General features: G+C 52.7%; 1 protein-coding gene across 1 annotated transcript in view; it reads right to left on the bottom strand.

Annotated features, from left to right (window-relative positions):
• Positions 1–24031, bottom strand: part of NOL4L (nucleolar protein 4 like) — a 118384-nt gene that overhangs the window by 55148 nt on the left and 39205 nt on the right. Inside the window, exons 2-4 of the mRNA XM_090286219.1 lie at positions 14648–14803; positions 8608–8719; positions 552–661 (exon numbers count right to left, since the gene is read on the bottom strand). Coding sequence (XP_090142345.1) covers positions 552–661; positions 8608–8719; positions 14648–14803 — 378 coding nt within the window. The remainder of the gene's footprint in view (positions 1–551; positions 662–8607; positions 8720–14647; positions 14804–24031) is intronic.

A 24031-nucleotide genomic window follows, 5' to 3' on the forward strand; every position in this document is an offset into this window, starting at 1 on the left:
TCTTTTAATAGCCTGTTTCCACGGTGCCTGACAACCCTTGGCAGCCCATGGCTTGGGAGCCTCGGACAGCCAGGGGCCTTATCTTACGTGGGCCACCCGCCAACACCCATCCTCCTGTCCTGTCTGGGCCCCAAGAGTGACAGAGGCCAAGGCTGGCAGCCAGGGCCCCTCCTCTTTCCTCTCCCTGGGGAAAGGAGGTGAGTGGTGTAGCAGACAAAGGGCAGAGCAGAGTCAGAGCCACGCAACAGCCACGGTCTGCAGCTCTACCCTCCCCCTCCCTTGTCCCTGCCCTTGGGGGAAAGTTTTGTGAAGCGGGAGCTCCCTGGGTTTCACTGAAGACCTAGCAGGCCTGTCTGCCAAGCAGACCCTTTAACTAGAAACACATTCCTACCCTCCCCTCTCAGCCTGGACTGCACAGCCCAGATAACCAGATAAGGGCCTCTTTGATTTCGTGTTTACACAGGCTGTGGCCCCACATCTTGGGACGGATCAACCACATCCAGGCAAGTTAAGACACCTCCAGGTGGGGCGAGGGGGGACGGATGCCTTACCTGCTCCTGGGAATTCATCACACGCAACTTCATCTGCTTCAGGTACGTGGAGGTGAGGGGCATGTTGTAATCAATAATCCCGGAGACCAGAGGAGAAGGAGGCTCGTTTTCTGGCAGAAAGAACAAAAGGAATCCCTTTCAGTCTGTGCTGTGGGCCACCAACGGGGCAGCACACCCTGTCACCCACATGGAGAACTCAACAGAGCCTAAAAGCAGGAAAGAACAGGCCAGAGGTCACAAATGGGCAACTTGCCCACCGTATCTGGCCCGTAGGTGTGGACTGCATGGCACTGAAAGTATTTTTCAATTAGGTGCCAGTGTTTCATAAGAGAGTTCACATTTAAAAAACAGAAGGTCTGACCACACAGGGCCTGTAATCCCACATAGCAAACAACTACGACAGCAGTGCAGCAGCCACTTCTTTCCGATAGGGTGTGAGTTCTCTGTTTTGCCATAGTCCCCACCACTCCCTATTGTCCTGTACACGTTCACTCAGTTCTGATACTGGCCAGGCCCTTGAAGGCACTTATGTTTCCAACCCTGAGCTAAGGCAACTCTCCTCCTGGTGCACACATGCTGCCACCACCCCACCCATCTCCTACCCCCACAGCATCCCCTAAAAGTACTGTCAGGTACCATATGGCTCACAGCTCTGGGTCCCCACCCCCAAAATTCTGGCTCCTCCAATAATCACATGGAGCATTGTTCCTCCCATTTATTGCTTTGTCATCCTCAAGATCAAAGTAACGTGTGTTCTTTTTGTAAAGCATTTGCAAAGTGTGGAAAGATGTAAAGAAAAATTAAAAACCCCGTAATTGCACTAAGCAGCTTGGCATATGCTTCTGTTTATTTTTTTCCTGTGATTTCTCTTCTTTATGTCCTTGCTATCATAACGCATGCAGAAAATTGTAGTCTGCTTTTAAAAACAATTTTTTTTGGCTTAACATTTTGTCATCAGCATTTCCTTCACCATCAAAAATCTTGTTTTGCTTTACAAATACAATTTTTACAGCCATGTACTATTTGCTATTTGATCATAGTTTACATAAGACATTTCCTTATGAATAGCTATTTATGTTGTTTCCCATTGTTGGTTATTATAAACAACACTGCAAGGAACATATTTGTGTGTGGCTATTGATCCAAATTTCTGATAATCTCCATTTCAAAACAGAGTCCAAGAAATGGAATTCATGGGTCGAAGGGTAGGAATATTTGGTACCTCTTAGAATCTCTGGCCAAGCTGCCTTCTGCAAAGGACACTGCTCAGCCAATAGTTCTGCATCTTAAGTACCACTGTTGGTGGCACAGGAATAAGGAAGATGGGGAGCATGATTAAAGGAGAGCCTGTCACTTCTCCTCAGTCCAACTTCCCCTTTGGATGTCTCCAGCTGTGACCATGCTTGAAGCCCTGGAGCCTCCTCCTTTAGTCATTTAGTCACTTGACCCTGCTTCCCCCTCTACCTTGGTTATCTGTTCTCTAGCCCTTTCTCCTGCTTTGAACCAAAGTTCTCCCTGGTGCATAGTTCTGTGCATGAGCTGCGACTTGAGTGCACGAGCAACTCCTAGAGGAGCCAAAGCTGGCCTTCCACCGCCACTGCCATGTCCAAGAGACAGGCTGGAGGGGAAGCAAGCGACAGGGCCGAAGTGGAGGAATGCAGAGGACATCAGACATGATCTGCTAAAACCCGCCACTCAAGCACTGGGGCCCGGGTCAGGAAGGCCCCTGCAACCTCAAAAACACTATGCAGAGTGAAAGAAGCCAGACACAAAAGGACAAATACCATGGGATTCCGCTTAAATGGCATCTCTAGAACAGACGCATTCAGAGGAAGAAGGAGAATCGAGTTGTTAGGGCCGGGGAGTGGGGATGGGAAGTTATTGCTTCATGGATACACAGCCTCTGTCTGGGGTGATGAAAAGGTTTTGGAAACAGACCGTGGTGAGCGTTGCTCAATGATGTGGATATAACTAACAAATGCCACTGAACCGTACACTTAAAATTATTAAAATGGCAAGTTTTACGTTAGAAATATTTCCCCAGAATAAGGAAAAAAGTCCCCTGCAAACAAGAGGGAGAAAACTACACAAAGGGGAGAAGGGAAGCTCCCACTTGGCAAGAAGGGAAACAGCCCTGCAGAGAATGGGGTGCGCGCAGACAGGGCCCGGGACTAGGGGCGCCATTCTGAGGTGGTGTGCAGCTGGGACTGCACCGCCTGAACAACATTCCTTACCAAACGTGTAAAAGTGCAGACCTTTGTTCAGTTTTTTAAAGCTGTGTTGTCACACAAACAATTTTTGTGTTCTTTGAGGAAGATTGTTGTTCTTGAGGAAGAGGTAAATGTCGCTAATAAAGACTGCCTCAGAATGCCCCTTGGTTTGGTGGCAGAAGGGCCACCAGACACAAATGCCCATGCACCCAGTGCTGTGGGGAAACTACAATGGGTTCCAGTGTCCTTATGACCTCTTCTCCTTGCTGCCCCTCCATGCACCCAGACTTGACCTCTGAAATCCCAGGCGCACGTTGGGACCTGGCCCCCCAAAATCAACAGGGATGGAGGCGGTATGTGAGGCAGACATTGCAGCAATGGCACTGACGTGGTGCCCCTCAAAAAAGCCACGGTTCCTGTTTTCAGATCCTGGGTCTTCAGATGGAGCAGTCTGCCGTTTCCATTTCATTTCCTCACAGATGGGGCTTCTGGTGAAAAACTGTTAGACAACATGGTATGTGAGAGGGTCCCTAGTCAGAGCCACCAGCGAAGACTTCTCTCCTGTCATGGCGGCTCAGCACCTGGTTATTCACAAAAGCCAGACACTGTGTTCTTGTACTGACAGTCACCCATGTCCTGCCTGAAAGGCCACGGCTACTTATGTGAAAGTCTCTTTAATAAAGCCAGGCAGAACTTGGTTTAGAAAAAAGCAAACAGCGGCTGAGATGCACTCTTAGAAGGTGGAGAAGGGGTCTTCCTTGGCCTGTTCCCTCTGCAGCATGTCCACAGAGGAGGAACCGCTCCTTGTGCCCAGAGGTGAGCCCAGAGGGCTCAAGAAGAGGGGGTAGGAGCCCTTGTCGGGAAAATATGGGACATCCTGAAGCACACGCACTCCCATCAGAGGTCGGGGTGCAGTGACATGCTCACGTCTGCAGTTCCGGAAGTGAGAGTTCTGTCAGGGAGGCAGGACCTTGGTGGGCAGGGGGCATTCCAGGTGAGGGAATGCGCCAGAGAGCTGGCTGTGGGAGGTCGGGACTCGGCCACAGCACAGCAAAGAGAAAGGCAGGTGGGGTTTTCTGGCAGTGGGGAGCCCCACGCCTCTGGAGGTGATAAATGCTGCACACAGAGTGGATCAGCTTAGTGAGAAAGAGATAAGGAGCAGGGACCAGTGGGAGCTCCGTGGAGGAGTCAGGTGCTCACAGGTGAGGTAAATGCCAGGATGAGGGATGAGCTAAGATAGACACGTGAATGCGGAAAAGTGGCTTCCCTGGGCTTTGCTGAAAGGCCAGGTCCCTGCTGTGATCAACACATAGAGTGGCCATGCTCAAACCACCACAACTAGCCGGATACCACCGGTGAGTTAGGAGCTAGCAAGGGTCATGGGGCCGAAATAATCAGACAGGCTGCTGGTGAGAGAGGCAGAGGAACCACTCAAAGCAATGTTTCAACGCCTCTTTGCCAAGGAAAATTGAAACCAGCCCAAGCACAAGACCTAGTTTTACAGGCCTTGAAAATAATCAGTGACGCAGAGGCTTTACCCAGGCCAAGCCACACAGGCTGAGCCGAGTGCTGACCTCCACAGCTGGGCTCCGCTGGCATCCATTAATCAATGCAAATTTCAGCTGAAGTGGTGGCCTTCATTCCTCCAGATGGAACACGAGGTGGCAGTTCTCATGAGCTTCACCCACAGAATGGAAGAGCCCCTTGGTTCTGCATGCCAGTGGCAAGAGCTGTCTCTCGCAGAGCTGGGTGTTGAAGGACGTGCATGTGACGAAGGCCTGGCACAGAGGAGCCCTGAGACCAGCCGGCTTGTCATGGGTCTCAGATTTGGAAATAGAGATCAAGGCCTGGGGCCAACTCAGAAGGTGATGAAAAACGCCTCTTTAAGAGGGAAGTAAATCAGTGGATCAGCAAGTCTTCAGAGAGTACTGATGTGTATGCATTCAGGGAGGGGAAGGTGGGGGAACCCTGTAGGAACAGCCCCTGTGCTCAGCAGGGTGGGACTGATGGCGAGTCCATTAGAGCTCAGAGGAAAGAACTCAAGGCAGCTCTGTGGAGAGAGGATCTGAACAGGACTTGTGTTCAATCACTCAGCTGACAGCTACTGAGCACTTGCCAGGAGTTCAACACAGACCCTTCTGCTTGATGCTTCCAAGAATTCCATGTGGTGGGTGCTAGTATTAATATGCCCCTTACAGAAGAGTCAACAGCATGTGGGGAGGCGATGCAACCTCACATGCCACCCGGCAAGTGAGGATGGGAGCTGGGAGAGGACAGGCCAGCAAGCAGACCAACACAGAGCCTCTGCAGGGGCAAAGGAACGGGCTGGAAGAAGGGGATCTGGAGAGTCAGGCATGAGGGACTTGGAAACCACACAGAGGAGTCTGGACCTGGTAGCAAAGCAGCCTCCATCTGAGTGGACGACTCTGTCGTGGAGGAAGCAACCTTTCTAGAGGTAACTAGTTAGCATTGCGCACTGCTAACTCCTAGTTTGCAGCCATATAAACAATATTTTGTCACATCAGAGAAAAAGAATCATGCCCCCAGAGGCCCCTCTCCCCAGGAGCCAGGGCTGGACTGAAGACCCACCGGTTTTCATTTTCTGTCTCCTCTCCACCTGGACTTGCTCAGGGGCTGGTAGAAAAAGAATGTGGAGTCGGGAGGCCCTGGAATTTCCCATCCTCAGACTTCCTGATCCTCAGCAGCCTCCTTTGTTTGTGCTCCTGGCGCTGGGGGAGGGCCTGGGACTGTCCAGGCCCCCACACTCTGCCGGGGACAAACTGCTGAGCAGGGGAGGCTGCTTTGCTTCCTTTCTTTCTTTTTAACCCTCGGCCAGGAAGGGAGGCATTCTTCCAGAAGCCCCTCGAGAAGTCTCCATCCTGTTCCCTGTCCCCCTCCTGCCCCACCTTCCTGGGACAGGAACACAGGGCCTGCCTCTGGGGCCAGATGCAGGCTCTGATTTCCCTGTGGGCGGGCGGGTGGGCGGGTGGGAGAGGCAGCAGGGAGGGCTGGCATGGCAGGGGTCCCTGTGAAAAAGGGGTAGGCGCAGCTGACCGCATCCAGCGATGCAACATGGCGGGCGGAGATAGGATCTCCAGGCTCTCAGCTGGGGCAGGAGAAGGGAGAGCCTGCCAGCTGGCGAGGGTGGTCCAGGCGGCCAATGCCTCTGGCCATTAAGCAGACAGGCAAGCCTTTCAGAATCTGAGGCTCTCCACAGGCAGCTGCCAGAAACCAAACTCTTCCCTTTGCCCAGCATCCAGGTTGTGCACCCAGGGTGCTCACCTGGGTGGGGTGACTCACTGTGTGTCTCCCCATGGGACCACCTGGACTTTGGCAGCCTTGTGTCTAGGCTCCGCGTATAACCACATGGGGTACAGGCTCTTTGACCCAAGTGTCCTTACAACAGCTCCAAGAGGAAAGTGTTATTCCTATTTTGCTGATGAGGAGATTAATGCTAGTGCCTTCTGGGGACCTTGGGGAAGTGATTTCACCATAACAACTCTGTGCCTCATTGCCTCAGCTGTAAACTAAGACAGATACCTCATAGGCTCTCAGGAGCTGCTATGAGCAGGCAAAGTTCAGGGAGGTCCTCTAACCTGCTGAGGGACACACAGCAGGGAACAGGGTGGCACACCCAGGCCTGCCTGACCTTCCATGGGCCACGCTGTCTCTGGCTACCTCAGTGTCTCCCCCTCTACCTGCATGGAAAGCTCAGCTCCTGAGGACAAAGAAGTAGCATCCCACCCAAGGACAAGCAAGGATGGGCAAGGCAAAGCCTCCCTCTGTCTGCCCTCTGTCCTGCCTGGAGCAAGCCCCTGTTAAGAGAGGCTTCAGCCCAGAGCCCACAGAGCTGGTTTATATTCTAGGCGGCTCCTTTCAGGCTGTGCTCTCTCCCTCGCCACCTCCCTCCCTTCTTCCTCCTCCCTCCTTCTACCCTGGGGTGGCAGCAGCAGCAAGAAGAAGAAACAGACAAGAAACAGGCTGCTGCTGTGCTGGCATCGCCCTCCCGGCCATGCGGAAGCCCACAGATGAGGAAGCGTGGAACTGCAGCCCTGGAGACTTCGCAGCCTTCTCAGAGGAGTGGGGGAGGTGAGAATGTCCTCCAGGCCAGCAGGGAGCAAGGGGGCAGCAGAGATGGAGCCTGCAGACACCCCAGAGCAGCCCACAAACATGGTCTTTCTTGGCCTTGCCTCTGTTCTCCCAGGTGAACAGATTCTGTGTCTGACTATCCCAGTTGCTATGGAAACGATTAGGACAGAACAGGAGGGGACAGGTGGATGGGTGGGTACCCCTGGGACCCAGACCCAGGCAGGGTGGGGAATGCAGCAGGGAAAGCCCTCCTGGCCCATCTGCAGGTAACAAATGCTATCTTGGCCCAGGGGTGGTAGCTGGTCAGTCAGGGCCAGGCTATGCAGGGCAGGGGCCTCACTCTAGCATCCAGCATTACCGCATTAACTGCAACAGCTGCAGGTCAGCCCTCCTGCATGGCTGCCCTGCACCAGGGACAGGGACTAACTCTCACACCTCATCAGCCCCTGATGTAGCTACCAGTATTAACCCCATTTCACAGATGAGGAGACTAAGACTCCGAGAGATGAAGTCACTTGTTCAGGACACACATCCACTGAGCTGCAGAGCTGGGATTTGAACTCATCCAGTGTGGCCCTAGAGACCTGCTCATAAACCAGGAATCCAGCACTTAAGGGAATAACTAGATCTGTTCCTGTCCCTCAAGCTTTAGAAGCTCTCTGGTGTACCTGATGAAGCAGCTGAGGCCTAATGGCCTCCATGGGCAGGAAAGTCTCTGGATCGGGTGCATTGGCTGACATCAAAAGGTGCTCATGGGCATCAGAGATAACCAAAATGAGAAGAAAGCCCCACTCTACTCCTGTGCTCCAGTTCCTCTGTGGTCACCTCCTCAGGCTTCATTGCTGATTTTCCCTTCCCCAGATTTGGACGATGCCACCTGAGTAAAAGGCTCATCCTTGATTCCCTGGACTTCAGCAACCTTTGCAGGCCTGAAGCCCAGGAGCAGCCTAGGAGCCCTGATAAACCACCCACGTGGGCACCATTTCTCAGGGCAGATATATATCACACCAGTCAAATGTACTGGCCCATCTCACTGTGCCAAAGCCACCTGCGAACAGATGGGCCCAAGATTTACTGGAAGCCTCTGGGACATTCAGGTTATGGGTGTAGGGGGACTAAAGTGGGGGTCTTTGCTGCATCTCACTGTGAAGGGCAGGGCTGGAGAGCATGGATGTTGGCCCAAGGGACCAATGTTGGCTGGTCATACATGCTCTTGGCATTTTAAGTTCTAACCAATCCCTCTAGTGTTCTGATTTGTGCACAGGGAGGGCCAAACACTTAGGGAGGAGGACCTACTACTGGCAACTATGTGGCTACAGGGTAGGAGGGTGCATGCTTCGAAGGCTGTGCTCCTGTCCTTCAAGAGCTTACATTACGGTCAGCAAGACCAGACCCACAGGGACACCGCTGAGGGTGAGAGTGAGACCTGGGTGGCAAGAATTACAGAGCTTACGGAATGGGGTGATGTGGACATTTCTGCCCAGAACCTCAGTGGGAGAAGAGGGTGTGGCCTAGGCCTTGAAGTGCAGTAGGAATGTACTGTTAGTTTAAAAACAGAAAACAAAACAAAACAAAACAAAACAAATGAGACTCTCTGGGTAGCCCCATGGACCCACACTGGCCTCTGGGAATCGTGACAATTGCTGGACATGCGCTGTCCTGTCTGCACCTGCAAAGCGCAGGCCCTTCTGGTGGGAGAGCCTCTCGCTGCACAGCTTCCCCTGCGAGCCTCCAGCACCGCCCACCCCCAACCCTACCTTTGGGCTCCAGGCCGTTGGAGTTGAAGTGCATCCTCTTCTGACATTCGGTGCAGCTCATCAGAAACCGGGTCACAGCCTCTCGTGGAAGGAAGGCGTAGGTCTCTGCAATCTGGAGGAGAGAGGAGGTTGCTTGTTATGTGGCTCCGTGCTGGGGGGCGGGGGTGCCGTAGTCACTGGGTCACCAAGGGCTGTGCTTTGGTGGTAGGCACTTGGCCTTTGCCAGGAAGGGCAGGTATTTGAGAGACAAGGGACATGTGTCCTCGATTCTCAGCCATGGAAATGAGTCATTACTTTTGCAGAAAACTATTTGTTTAAAAAATTTTGAATAAAGGAGCTTAAAAATTAAAAAAGCAAAGCATTTAAACATCATCTACTCTTTAACCTATATTCAAATAACTAATATTCAGAACACTTTATTGCTGTTACTGAAAAATAAACTTGTAAACATTGCTCTAGGAAATGATGAAATGACTTTCCCTCCTAGAGATGGATAAACTGAGATCCACTTATATATAATCCACAGGCTCTGGATCTGGAAACTGAACCAAAAGTTCTATAAATTATTTCCTGTAATAATTCACAGATCAAGGGAGAGCTATGAAAGGCTGATGACAAGGGATCAGATTTTTCAAACTGGATAGGCTCTTAGGACCACGACGTTCCAGGTTAGGTCACAAGGCCCAGAGAGGTGAACCCTTTTGCCCAAGGTCACACAGCTCCTTAGAGGCAGTACCACACTAAAGCCCATGTTCCAGATCACACTGCCCCATACCTGCCTCTAGAGGGCCTCCTCTAGCTAGGGAGAAGAGAAGGGGGACATGGGAGGGAACACAAGAAAGGGGCTGGGTGGGGGAGTGGGAAAGAGGGAGAGTGGGTCCTGAAGCCCAGCCCTTTCCTCTTGCTCTGGGTTTCCTCTTGCTCTGGTTTGGCTGCCTGAGGGGATCAGAGGGACTCCTTAAGCCCAGGATCCCTGGCTGAGGCCAATAGCCACCCAACTGCTGGTTTTTGCACATTTCCCAGAGCCTGGGCCCTCCCACTCCTCTCCACTAAGGGGCAGCATCATCCCAGCATTCCATGGTCCTCGCCGCAGCCCAGCTGGGAAAGTTGGCCCTGTGGCTCCTTAGGGATGCCCAAGCACCCTGCTCCATCTCCGTTTTGGCCAGGGGGTTGGGTAGGGCAGGGCGGGGTTGGGGGTAGGAATGTAGGAGGCTTGGGATGTCCCAGGCTGTGGCTGAGCCCTCAGAGGATCAGCTCAGGCTGTACTCCCAGGTCAACGGGCCTGTGGAGCTTCAGGGGCCACTCCTGCCTGGTAGCCGGCTGCAATTGCAGTTAATTTTGGTAGCACAGTTGTTATTTCTCAGCTGATTTGATGCTCTGAGGAGCAGGCGGGCTCCTCAATGAGATATCTCCCTTCCAAATTCCCTGCCTCCTTTTGGAGGTCAAACACAAGGGCAAAACCCTAGTTTCTGATTGGAACTGGTGGGTGGGAAGGTGATGGTCAGCAATGTACCAGTCCTCCTTGGCTGTAAGGGCTGAGGGACAGGGGCTTTCCTGCAACCCACATGCACATCTTCATCCCAGTCCAGAACTTCCTGGAAGTTTTAAGGGAAGAACATCCCTCTCGGACCTGCAGCGTTCGGGGGGATGGGCCTTGCTGAAAGGCTAATGGCTGTAGGAGTAAACGGGCAGGAGAGAAGGCGGAGAGAAGGCGTCTGCTGAGCAAAGGGAAGGGCGATGGCTAACTTGGACCAACAGATGGCCTCATAGGTGCCCCGAGGCACGGCATTCCAGGTCAGGCCTCAGAATTGCTGAGCAGAGGACTTGGGGAGGAGGATGACAGCCTGCTGGGAAAAGGAAAGGAGATTCATACCATAGGGACAGTCCTACTTCTCTACAAGGAGCTCACCTGCCGCTGGGCGGAGAAACCATTTTTACAGAGCTCAGGGAGGGTCTTCCTGGCCTGGCTGTTCAGCTGAGGGCTGCCCACTGGTCCGCTGAGGGTATAGGGGTAATTCCCAGAGAGGGCCCTGACCAGGGGCCAGAACTGTAGCCCCAGCTCTCCTGGCCTTGCAGAGGCCCGGCGGTATGCAAAGGCTGGCTAGAGTACCACATGCAGGGGGAGTGCTGGGTGTATCCCCTTTTGGCCCTGAGAGCTCCACAGTGGGGCAGGAGGGGTGGACCAAAGGCAGATAGGTGAGAAGTCCTTGGAGCTGTCCAAAGGCCAGGGAGGGAAGGCCTGCCCTGCATGGCTGGAATGTCTGCAGCCTTGCTAAGAGCTCCCTGGGGAGTCAGCTAGCTCTGCATGGCTGCAGGGACCTATAGAGACGGACACAGAGGAGGATGCCTCCCCCCCACGGGGGTCTGCAACCTTTTGCCGGTATCTTTTGGTTTACCCTCCTGGCCTGTCCACATGAGAAATGGAAGTTCCATTTCTTTTTGCCTGCATAGCGCCCAAGGCCACAGGACCACAGGCTGGGGTAAAATGAGGAGGACAATCCCAGTGGATGCTCTAGTAAGTGGGATGGTGGTTTTCTGATAGTTTTAGAGCTACAGGCACTGTTCTGGAAATAGACTCTTATGCTGAAGCCCAAAACATGAAACAGATAAAGATAGAGCTGCTGTGTTTAAGAAGGGGAAGCTCCAGGACCCCTCTCCAACCAGCTTTCCTCAGCTGCCCTGGGCGGCCTCCTGCCTGGACCCTGGGACCCATACATGAATTCACCTTTTATGTTTTTCCTAGTGGTAAAAACTGAGAGAGGTTTTGCTGGCAGGAAGAGCAGAAGCTATTTGCAGAGTCGCCGACTTGTAAGGCTCCATTTCGCTTCCCAACTCAGAGGCCGACAAAGACAGATGAGGCCAATTGGGGGGATTTGCACCACCGTACAGATCCTCCTTCTGCCCTGCAAGGGGATTAGCACGTGGGGCCTGGAGTAGCTGCTGACCACATCTGGCCCCAACTCCAAAGGGGTCTGGGCATCCACATCCGGACCCTGGAACCTGATCCAGCCTACCAGCACCCTGGGAGTGAGGGAGGAAGCAAATGAGCTCACTCTAACCCAGATGGGTGCACACACCAGAAAAACCCCTTGAAAAAGGACCAGCCCTCAATATAGGTTCAGGGAACTTTGTAGAACCACTTGGAACCCTTCCCAGACCCTGGCATTGGCAAGAGCTCCTGGGATCCTCTAGCCCTCAGGTCACACTGCATCAGAGACAAAAAGTAAGGCAGGGGGGCTTCCTATGCCAAATGGGAATCCCCCCGCATTAGCCATTATAAATGGCCATCTACCCTTTGCTCATATATTTCCAGCTTCAGAAAGCTCATTACCTGGATCCTGATCCACTGCTGAACAGTGGTAGATGCTAGAAAGTTCTTTTTCCCATTGAAGAATGTGCCTCCTTTAAGGTCCTGAACAAGTTTACCCGTCTCCTTTCCAGTCCCCTGCTTCCTACAGGCACCCCAGGCCTGTAAGGATCTGAAAGTCCCAGGTGCCCTGGAGATGATGAGGCAGTACCAGGATTCAGGCTTGGCAAAACACAGAGACAGGTCGCCAAACACCTCATCCAGGAGCCAATGCAAACCCTGTGGAGCCAGGCTGTGCCCTTCTGCAGCCATCAGCACAGAGTTTCCATGGCAGCTCCCTTTCCATAGGCCCAGGTCAGGTGGGGCATGTCCATGAGTGAGGTTAAAGAGCTAGGCTTGGATTGAAGAAACGGCAGTAGATGAAAAGAGGGGGACAAAAACATCCAGGTACCAACCCCCCCCCCCCGAAAGGAAAAGAGTGGCATGGAAAAGGGTGACAGATGGAGAAAGCGGGGAGGGAGAGGAGACATACAGGGGGAGGGAGGTGCAACAGCCCCCCTGGCCTCACACCCACTGCAGGATGGCCCTGGCCTGCTCCACTCAGCCTTGGCCCTGCTGCTGAAATTCCAGCTCTGTGTGCAGCCCAGCTGGCTTGCCGCCAGTCGTGTGCCAGCTCCAGGCTGGGCAGCGGGAAGTGGGGCACGCGGCGGGCATATGGACGAGAAGCCAGGAAATGCAGAGCAAAGGGCTAGATGTCCACTGGGTCCAGGCATGCAAACGCTGCCAGGGCCAGCCCGGCTCTGCGCTCTTCACAGCATGGAGGCCATGGCCCCTGGCCTTCATAAATATCCAGGGAGTGCCTGCAGGTGAGGCTTGGTGCCGGGCACCAAGGGGATCAGGGAAATCACATGGTCTGGCTGGCTCAAGCCCATCTACCTGGACAACAGAGCAAGTCATTGGCCTTACTGGCTGACCGCAGGGGTTTATAGAAAGGCAGGAGATGTAGTGGTCACAGTGCAGGCTCTGGGGCCAGCTGCCTGGCTTTGCATGTAGGCTGGGTGACCTCAGGAAGATTATACATCTCTCTGAGCTCCATTTTCCTTATATATACAACGGGGATACCAGCACTGCTTCATACATACAGCCTTCATATGTGTAAGGGCTCAGAGAGTGGGTGCATGGGAAGCTGAGCACAGGGCCTGGAACATGCTCCCTGGCCAGCTCTGAGAAATTTAACACTGAGCAAATGCGCTGGGTCTCATTGATACCAAAGGGCCCATGTTGGCCCCAGCCTGGGTGTCCCTCCCTGCGCTCATGTCCCACTGGTGGAAATAACCTCAGAACTCCCTTCCCACAAGTCGTTTCCCATGTGTATTGAGAACAGGAGGGTGGGCCAGATGGTATAATCATTTGCTTCCCTCAGCCGACCCCTCATTTCTCTGAGGTCCTTGGCACAAGGGTCCGTCCTTAAGGCTCATTTATGGCAAAGGCCATCTCCTGAGGACAAGGGCACATGAGATTGTTGGACTTTTTTAAAAAAATCAGGCCATATGTAGAAATTAGAGACTTACACCGGCCACCTGCACTGCAGCCTAAGGCTGTTACACAAAGAGCGTGGGGTGGGGAAGCCTAATCACAGGGAGAAAGGTCCTCTAGGAGGGCGAAGAAAAAGCCAACACAGAGGGGGCACGGGGACACTGGCTGACTGCCACTCAGGTGCTGTGTGACCTTAGACAAGTATCTCAACTCTCTGGGTCTCAGTGTCCTTAACTGTGAAACAGGACCAGAGTTTGTCACAGGACGGCTGTCGGGCTTCAACGAATGTTAAATGCTTGGCTTCATTGCCTTGGTGGTGGGCACTGGACAAACGATTCAAAGCTGTGCATAAGCCATGGCGATGGAGATCAAGAGGGAGATGGGACCAGAATGCAGTCAGGCCCCTTGTGCTCAAGCCACCATCCCCTCTACCTCTCCATGTGAGACATTCCCGCCCCTAGCAATCCAGCTGTCTCTGCACCTTCTGCCTACCCAAAATTTAGAATGCTGGCTTACACGCCACCTTCTCCATGAAGCCCCCTGGCTTAGTGCAGTATCTGGGGGTGCCTCTGCTGAATGCCCAGGTACCTACGTTCTTGTTCCCTCAAAGATCGTCTTAAGGGACATTTCTGTTTCTTCTGTGTTGGTTTTGCTCTCAAAACTCCCCACCCCAAATCAAACTGATTTCCTTGAGGCTGGGAACCAGGTCCTCAGACTTCCCCTGGGGAACTCCCAGTTCTGACTTCACAAGGCAGTAGGGGATCAAAAAAACTCACACATAGCAAGCATTCAGGACAGGTCTGGCACACAGTAAATGCCATGGAAGCATCTGCCCCTACAATTATTATAATCTAGCCACCCCCCGCCCCCCACAGCCCCAGAGCAGGCTGCGAGGGGCTGGGGAGGAAATGAGTGAAGCAGAAACGGGGAGAGAAGGGCTTCCCTCCTGCCCCATCCGCCCCCCACCCCCACTCCCTTCAACCTGCTTCTTCTTTGTGCTCAGACCACAGAATCCGCCCCCTGGCCCTGTGAGCCATCTCTGGCTGCCATGCCCTTGCCCTGTGCCCCCCTGGGTCCCCAAAGGCCGTTTCATCACGCCTCAGCTCCCTGCCCCGCCCCTGCCCAACATGTGCGGAGCCCATGGCCTCCTGCCAAGGCCTGGGGCTGCCAGCAGAGGCAAAGGGACAGAAATCTCACCGCTCGGTAGGTTTTCTTCTGCCCAGCGTGCTTGGGGGCTTTGCCTGGCTCTGCTGAGCTCTCCACATGCATCGAGTAGATGATGTCAAAGAAATCTTCCACCACAGCGACCCGCTTCAGAGAGATGCCCTCCGGCTCCGACAGGCCATCTGCCCCCTGTGACAGGGTGGAAAGCTGTGTTAGTGTCAGGGATGATGGCGGGGTGAGAGCTGGCCCTGAGGCCGGGAGTCGGGGCAGGACAGTGCTTTTCCCTGACTCCAGCGAGGGCTCTGATAGTAAATGAGGGGGGAGGGGCTAGGGGTCGAAGGAGCCCACTGAGAGGGCCCCAGGGAGGGGGTACCAGAGTCAGGATGGCTGCTGCTACTAAATCTACTGGAAACAATGGGCAGAGAATGACAACAACGAAAATACAAATTAAAAAACCAAGAGGCTCCATGTTCACAATTTCAGACAGATTGTGCCAGACTCAGGCGGGAGCTCTCGAATCACACGCTGTGCCAAGACCATCCTAGAAGTCTCTGGGGAGGGGGGAGTGCTAAATAGATGCAGCCCCATCAGGAGCTCACCAATTAGCAGCAACCTTTCACTGTGGTCCCGGGCTGGGGTCCCAGGGGACCAGCTTGGATCACCTGGGTGACTCCTGCCTCCACCCTGGCCTTTCAGAAAAGCTGTCCACCACTGCTCGCCTTTCCCACTCCAGCAGCTGAGCGCCAGCAACAGCACCCGGGCTCTTTGTGTGTGATGTAGAGAATAACAGACATAAGGCCACGTGGAGGTGGCAGGGCCGTGTGAGCGGAGTGGCCGTCCCCCCCTCTTGTCAGGCTGGCATGAGAGCTATCAGCTGGCCCTGACAAGGTGTGCCAGGATTGTGATTGGGTCCTTCAACAGAAGAGCTGCTGGGCCAACACCTGCCCTCCCTGACCAGTAGGGCTGGCATGGAGATGGGGGAAGATTGCAGGGCGTGAGGCTGCGGGAGCAAGGATGGGGCAGGGTCCTTAAGGGAGCAGACTGCTAAGTGAGTTCCTTACTCATAGGGCAAGGGCTATACACAGCCTCAGGTACACCTGGCTCTCAGCTATCATCTCCCTAAGGGGAGACTTGGGGGGCTTCAAAGATGAAGGGGAAGCTAGGGGCAGAATTTAAGAAAAAGGCTTTTCTCTAGAAGTTCCTGAAACACAAACTTGCAAGATAATTCTTCCTCAAAGGATTCAGGTCAGAAACAGTCAGCCCTTGTGAGGGTGTAGGCTTCACCTATTAGCTCACTGCTGTCTCCCCAGCACCTAGAACAATGCCTGACACATAGCAGACTCAATCTATAATTACTGAATGACTGACTGGTTATAACCGGCAGCCAGGCAGTGTAGTTTAGACACACTCTTCCCTACTTTGAATAAGGCCCCATCATTTAAGTGATTGTGTGACCTGAGCAGCTAATTTGCTTCTCTGAGCCTCAGATCCTTTATCTGGGAATGGGGATAACAGCAGCACCGTTCCCTTGAGCTACAAAGAGGAATAAATGAGATACATGTGCAGCACTTAGCACCAATCCAGCCCGCAGGAGCTGCTGGATAAACATTGTCATTAAGAAGTGCTATGCCATTTGCCAAGTTTCTCCTAGCTATGATAGAGCTAAACATTGCAAGGCTGGGAGATGGTTAGTGTCAGAACCTGTCTGTGGTATGGTGGCTGGTGGCACTGCTGGCTTAGTACTTCGGTGCTTGGAGTCTGAGGAGAATACAAACTGCTGAATGGATCCTCGCTCACAACACATTCTGGCCACAGACAGGGTGTACTTTTATCCAGCAACTTTCATAACATGCCCTGATGGGCGAACAGGGTTGTCTCTGTGCCAGTGACCCACTTGAGAGCAAATAGGGGAGGAAGGGCACCTGGGCATCTGGGGTATAGGGTACCAAACCGTAGAGCTAGTGGGCAGCATTTGTGAGTGGTGACCGTGGGTGGTGACCTCACTGGTCCTGTACAAGCAGTCTTGCCAATGGCTTCCTTCCTGGTCAGGATCCATTTCAATGGGGACTTCTCAGATAGCAGCACGTGTGTGTGTGCGCGCGCGCTTCCTTCCTTATTATAAGACTGTGGGCAACCTCTTCAGCCTCCCTGAGCTCCACTTATGAGATGAGCTGTAAAATTCCATGACTCTTCTGCTCTCAAGCTCTCTCAGGACTTACTGTTCCCTCTTTCTTGTGGGTATCTGAAGGCCCCCTCTGAAGTTCTGGACCACCTGAAAACAGGGCTTATCAGTGTCTAACTCATTCACTAGCTGACTTCTAACTACCTAGCATTTGGAGGATCTTCATATATTGCTGTGACAGAGTTGGATGGGACAAATATTATGACAGGTCAGTAATAAGATACACTTCTAACTAGAGGTTCATATTGGCAAAAATAAACAAAAGAACCTTAAGAATGAAAATATAACTGGGTTTCCATTTCTTGATTTGGTGGTGATTATATAGGTCAGTTCAGTCTACAAAAAGCCATTCATTAATCTGAACATTTATAATCTGTGTACTTTTCTGTATATCTGTTAAAATTTGATTTTAAAAATGTGTATTAAAAAAGTATAGTGGGTAGTTCCACAACATTTTGATAATCTGAATCCAGAGTCATAATGATGGATTTAGCTACTTTAAAGTAAATAGTCCTGCCCTGCCTGGTGTGGCTCAGTGGATTGAGCGCTGGCCTGCGAACCAAAAGGTTGCCTGTTTGATTCCCCGCAGTCAGGGCACATGCCTGGGTTGCGGGCCAGGTCCCCAATTGGGAGCATGTGAGAGGCGACCGATCAATGGATCTCTCACATGTGATGTTTCTCTCCCTTTTTTCTCCCTCCCTTCCCCTCTCTCTAAAAATAAATAAATAAAATCTTAAAAAAAAAAAAAGAAAAGTAAACAGCCCTCACCCTGGCTGATGTGGTTCAGTGGATTGAGCGACCGGCCTATGAACCAAAGTGTCGCCGATTCCTTTCCCAGTCAGGGCACATGCCTGGGTTGTGGGCCAGGTCCCCAGTTGGGGGTGCACAAGAGGCAACCACACTTTGGTGTTTCTCTCCCTCTCTTCCTTCCTTCCCCCTCTCTAAAAAAATAATCTTAAAAAAATGTAAATAGCCCTCTCTGCTCATAAAATTGTTTTAGGCCACAGATACTCCTGGGAAAAGGAGATAAAATTTGGTGGGAAGGAATGGAGAAAGAAAATCTGGTGAAAAACAGTATTTTAGACAGGTGACCTCTTGAAACTCTGTTTCCTCTCCTACAAAATGAGCCTAAGAAGTCCTAGTTGGATGTTCCAAAGAGCATGTAAGAATTTGTACATCAGGCATTTGTCACATATAAGCTGGTAAATGTCTGTCTTTTCCTTTTGGACCCACCGAGTTTGAACATTTTATGTTTAGGAATCTGCTCTTATTTCTGGACACTCTCATCCATTCAGGCTACAGAACATGTCCCCCTAAGGTAACACCCAAAACAAAAAGAGATGCATAGTCATATGTAAGTCCTAATTGCATGCTAAGGCTGTCATAAAACTTGGGATAAGCTTTCCTAAAGTCAAGGTGTATTTGGCCAACCGGATTAAACTGCAAAACACTGCCCAGTGCCTATCCTGTGCCTGTCCCAGCTTCCCACCTCCACCTCCACCTCCACCTCCACCTCCATTCTTCGGTAGACACAGGTAATAACCAACAGCTTTGCACCTGGTCTAATGTGACCATAAAATTACCCGAGAAACACTTCAGGGGAACATTTTTAGTAGCCTTCTGTTTAAAAATTGATTGTGATGTCCCCTGATGCTCAAACCGGGGTTCTGTGATTGGTCTATCTCAATTGCAGAGATGTACACAGGAAAAGAGGCCTGTAGCAACCAGAATTCAACCCCACACAAGGTATGCAGAGCCACACCTTGAACTGTCCTCTGCTGGACTGTGGCCACCTGGACACCATGTGTGCTACACCCTAAGGGAAGAACACCAGGATATCTGTGTGGCCTTCAAGGAGAACGCTGGCAGGAGAACAAAGAAATCCCATGGCAGTCACGTGCCACAGACATCTCTGCCATGCCCGGCATCCATAGAGGTAATAACCTTCATGCTAAATGCTGAAGGAGAAGCATGCCTTCCCGAGCTGAGAATCTAGACACAGCTCTTCAGGGCAAGAGCTGCTAATTAAGGGAGTGGAAAGCACCTTCCCCATAGCCTTGGGATGCCCCTGCCAACCACTTCTGCTTTGTACCCAGATGAGCTTAATCTAATCCACTGCCCTCAGCACGCTGGGCCTTGGATTGACAAAGGAAGCTCACTTCATTTACAGGTTGGATGAAGAGGGGGCCTGGAGCCTCCTGACTAGCCCCAGCTTCCTGGAAACACCAACCAGAAGTGATGGCATGGAACCCTGCAGCACCCCACGGGAAAAGCCATGAAAAAACACACGGTCATTTGCAAAGGACAGACCTCTGGGGCCTTCCTAAATGGGGAAGGCTATCACCATGGTAACACACTCCATCCTTTGGAACAAGCCACCTCCAAACAGCTAGCCAGACCCAGGCAAACGCAAACTCAAACATGGCAATTGTTTTTATTAATTTATGGCACCACTCATTTTCTTGGACAACACTATCTTTCTTAAACCCAGCCCATTTGGGTTCTAAATTAAAGACCAGATTGCAAGGCATTGAAGAAATCATCAAATGTCTACTTAAATATTACTGATATTTCAGAGTATTTAGAACAGAGATCCTCAAAGTGTGGTCCCTAGGTCACCAGCATCAGCATCATCTGGGAACTCATTAGAAACACAAATTCTCAGGCCCCAACCAAGACCTATCAAATATGGGTGGTTTTAAAAGGCATCAAATAATTTGATGCACAGCAGATTTGAGAATTGATGACTGAAATGTGCATGACTGAGACAGGAAGGTAACTACTGGGAAACCAGCACTGGCTCATTAGATACAGACATGCTCCTGTGTTTCTAGGCCTAACATATTAATATTTTCTTCTCCAGTGAAGGCCAATTTTCCTAATGGTGAGAACAAAAGAATTGTATTGGGTAACATTAGTAGAAACTAAGAATATCCCCCCCCCCCCGGAAACTTATGAATAGAAAGGGCAGGAGTGCCCAGCATCCTGGCATCAGATTTTCAAGTCCTCTATGGCACAGTTAATTAATACTTAAGCAGGTCATCCCTTGACAGATCTTTTCTGGCTTCCTCACTTTCCTCAAATGATCTGAATCCTCAGCACAAGGAAGGTTGTTACCTCTAGGGCTGCAGACCTACAAGGGAGACAGACAGCGTGTCCTACCAGGCCATTAGACAGGCCTGTGCCGGGGTGACCTCATGAGCTATTGTCACGGGTCATCCCTCAGGTGAGCTCCTGAATCTGACTGTGTTTTCTCTGTCTCCCATTAATTCAATTAAATGGACCCCTGCCCTTTATGGCAGGTGAGGTCCAAATGCTAATGGATTGCAGTTCTGTCATTTCCATTAGAACTTCCAAGCCACTTGCTGAAAGTAAGTTTTATACCTATCAAGGTGGGCTGTTTCAGTCCAGCAGGGTACCATTTAGTGCACCACCATCACTATATTAGTGGCATATGTCTTCCAGCAATGAAGAAGCTATGGTTGAGAGGATGTTGCTAAATAGTGGGGACATGTCTCAACTGGGTTCCTACAATAGAGGAAGAAACCACAGAGAAAGTTCTTAGGATGTGGCTTTTGGTGCATTTCAGACCCAGCACTCGACAAGGTGTAAAAATCAATGAGATTGCCATCAGAGGAGAAGGTCAGTCAGCAGAACCCATCCCAGTGGAAACACACCTCTGACAACCACTTGTGTGGCAGGGGGTTGATTGCACAGGGAAATGTGAGTATGCTGCCCCATCCCATCTGGGCCAGCCAGCTAAGTGGCTGAGATTACGGGCAGAGGCTCTTGTAAATATGAGCTGCATGCTCCCCTAACTTCTCCTCCTGTCATTCAAACCACACTTGAAAAAAAATCAGGCAGGACCAGCATTTTGGAAGTTTGGGTAGCAGTTTTGAGGGGTTCCTAGAAAGTCCTGTTTCAACTACTGGCAGGACTGAAAGAAGACTGGAGGGGAGGAGCCAGCTTCTTGCAAAGGGACCTAAGATGAAAAGGAAAGGGGTGGAGAGAAATTTTAAAATGACACAAAATGGAGAGAACAAAAAGAATAGAAACCAGGATGAAAACCCTCACCCAAATCTCCAGAATTCTCTCTTTATAATCCCCAAGAGAAGCCAGTCATAATTTGTAACGGGCAATCAGATGACTGAGAAGAGGGTAATGCTTAAATGGGACTAAGACAGTATTTGCATTTCTCTTGATCATGAATATTACCTACTGTTGACTGGAAAAAAAGTCCAAAATTAAGATTCATACCAAAATTTTATGACCCGTAGTTGCACTGAGCTCTGTAGGTCTGTATGGGGCAGAGGGATGAGACCCCCCCCAATAAACAAATAAATACATAAACAAGGCTCTGAGGACTCAGTGTAGCACCTGCCTCTTCTCTAGCCCTGTTCACAATCTCCAACTGTTAGCGTGGAGCCGTCACGGCGTCGCACCTGCCATCTGGAACAGGCCTCGCATATTCCAAGACCTCCTTTCTGCTTCGATGAATCTCCATCTTCTTTCAAATCACGCGGGGGACCCAAATGTACAGCTAGGGCCACAGAGAAAGGTGGGTCGGATCAGCCCCCAAATAACAGCACTACCTTTGAGAGATGCCATATCCTTCAAGCAGCTCTGAATATATTTTTCCTTTTTTGGTTTTGCTAATTCTGAGTTGTCTGGAAAGGGTGAGGAGGGAAGGAGTAGGAAGAGAAGGGATGCAACGGGCCAATAGCAGGAGAGGAGCCAGGGTCAAGAAATGGAAGGAAGGAGTAGCTAGTGGCACTCTCAGGCAGGAAAAGGTCAGGGCCTGGCTTCAGGGATTCTAGTTCAGGGATGTCAGGAGGAAGGAGGTGCTCTAGGGATGAAGTCACAGGCCTGAGGACAATTCAGCCCTGACCCTGGGCAAGGGGCTGGTCTGCCTCAGCCTCACTTTCCTCCTGTGTTGAGGTGACAAAATATGCACAGTGGCTTTCACCACCTCACAAGACGGCTGTGGGAACCCGAATGATACATAAATAACGCCCGCCCTGGGCGAGGCACCTATAAATGACCGCTGTCACCACTACTCCGAAGAGGCGCGCTCCAGGACTCTGGGGACCCGCCTCCTTTGGGCGCCGCGGCTAAGGACAGGTAATGGGGGCGCTGAGGGGGAGCGGGTTCTAGGCGGAAGGAGGCTGCCCTGAGCCAAGCAGGCCCGGTGGGCGGGTCCCTCCGGGGCCGCGGCGGGCGGCCGGGGAGCGCTAACGAGCAGGAGCCCCAGGTGCGGGCCCCACCCCGGACTCAGGGGCGGGGGAGGAGGAGGGGCTGGAAGAGGAGGGGAGCGGCCCGCGCTCTAATGACTGTTGACAGCGCGCGCTGGGGCCGACCGGGCAGCGCGCGCCTCTGACAGCTGCTTGGGCGGGGGACCGGGGACCAGGGGCGGGGCGCCCGGCGCGGGTCCCGGGTGAAGTAGCTCGCACTCCCCCAACGACGCACGCGCGTGCGCCTTGGCGGGGAAAGGCGGTGACACGCGCGCGCGCGCGCGCGCCGGGCCCGGGATCGGAGGGTCTGCTGGAGCGGCTCGCGCGGGCTCCTCGCGGGCAGGCAGGTAATGAGAGTAACCATGGCAACCCACCAGAGGAAGTGTATTCTGCAGGAGACGTTAATCCCCTCTCCCCCGAGCTGGGACAGCCTGACTTTCCATTCTCACACAGTAATTAGATACCAGCTGTCAGTGCAGGGGGGACGGCTCCTCGGCTGCAGCTTGGCTGGGGGGGCGCACAAAAGGGGTGGAGGGGAAGCGAGGAGGAGGGCGTTAAAGACACAGGGACGCTTTCCCGCGGTGGACGGGCGGCGCCCCTCCACCAGTCTCAGGCCTCCGGGCGCGCGCCCGCTCACCTGGAGACCCCGCCCGCGCGGGGCTCCGCCCACTCCTCACGCACCTGCTGCGCGCGCGCCCGCCCGCCCTCGCGTTTCCCCCTCTCTCGGTCCCGCCTACTGTATTCCCGGCGCACCTGCCCTGCTCTCGCCCCGCCACCCCCGGGACGCTGCCCACCTGTCCTTTGTGCGGGGCGGTACCATTCGATCTGGCCAGCTCTCCTTCAGGGAGCGCCCGCTTTATACCAGGCGCCGTGCCAAAGCCTGATCTGTGTAATCCTCACAGACCCTCTGTGGTAGACTCCTTTACTGTTCCCCGCCCAAGGCGCAGCGGGGTGTGGCCATTTGCCCAGGGTCATGCACACTTGAACTCCCATCCCGAAGCCCATTAAACCACCAAGCTACAGCGCCTCCCATCGCGTCCACGTCCGTTATAGCTCCGGGTGGCCTCTCAACAGCTCAGAGGGACAAAACAATCACACTGGTGGCCGGTATCGTGGTGCACTTCATGTGCGCCAAGGCTTCACTGCCTCATTTCACTTTCCCAGCAGTCCTGAGAGGTTTGTTAACCCCCATTTTACAGGTGAGAAAACTGAGGCACAGAAAGCTGAAGCAACTTGCCCACAGTCACGAAGAACAGAGTCAGGGCAGGTCAAACCCAGGCATTCAGACCCTTTGATCCATAGTCCCAGCTACTGGGCACTAATAACTTCACCTTGGGTTCATGGTGGCTGGAATCCAGTCCAGGTCTTCTCTTTTCACTATTCAGCCCACCGCATCCTGTCTCAGCGTCACAGTAGGGATGCCTTTCTTAGTCACACCTGTGAAATCTTAGATTTCTAAGAAGTTCCTAGGCCTTAAGCCACTGCCATGTCCCTAATTTCTGCCAGGAATCCCAAAAACCCTTGCTCTTAGCGTGGTTAGTCACTTGGAAGTCATTCTAGGCCAGCCTTTCCACTTCCCAGGTAGGCTAAGGCCCCAAGGCCAAAGGGTAGCCCTAGGAGGAGATGGCCTGATAGGGCTTTTTGTGGGGAGTTCAGCCCCCACAGGCCCAGCTGTGCCTCCTACCTCCCACCCCACAGTCAGGCCTGGGGGGAGGGGGCATGACGAGAAGGGGCAGGAAGTACTGAGAAGCAGAGCAGGCTCCTGTCCCTAGTGGCTGCGGTGTCTGGGACAGGAGGAGGCTATCCGATCCCTTCCCCACTGCCCTGGCCATGACCTCCTCCCTCCCTCCATCTCTCCCTCCTCCCTCATAGCCAGAGTAGCCAGCACCCTGGGCTACAACTGAGAACCCAGCGTTCTCTAACCCAGCCTGCATTCCTGTGGGAGGAGGAATGGGGGGGAGGCTGGGCCAAAGGCTTTAGGGACAGGGGCACCCATGGGGCTGC

Source organism: Furipterus horrens, unplaced genomic scaffold (genome assembly GCF_987537825.1).
Source record: "Furipterus horrens unplaced genomic scaffold, mFurHor1.1.pri manual_scaffold_8, whole genome shotgun sequence".
Lineage (NCBI taxonomy): Eukaryota > Metazoa > Chordata > Mammalia > Chiroptera > Furipteridae > Furipterus > Furipterus horrens.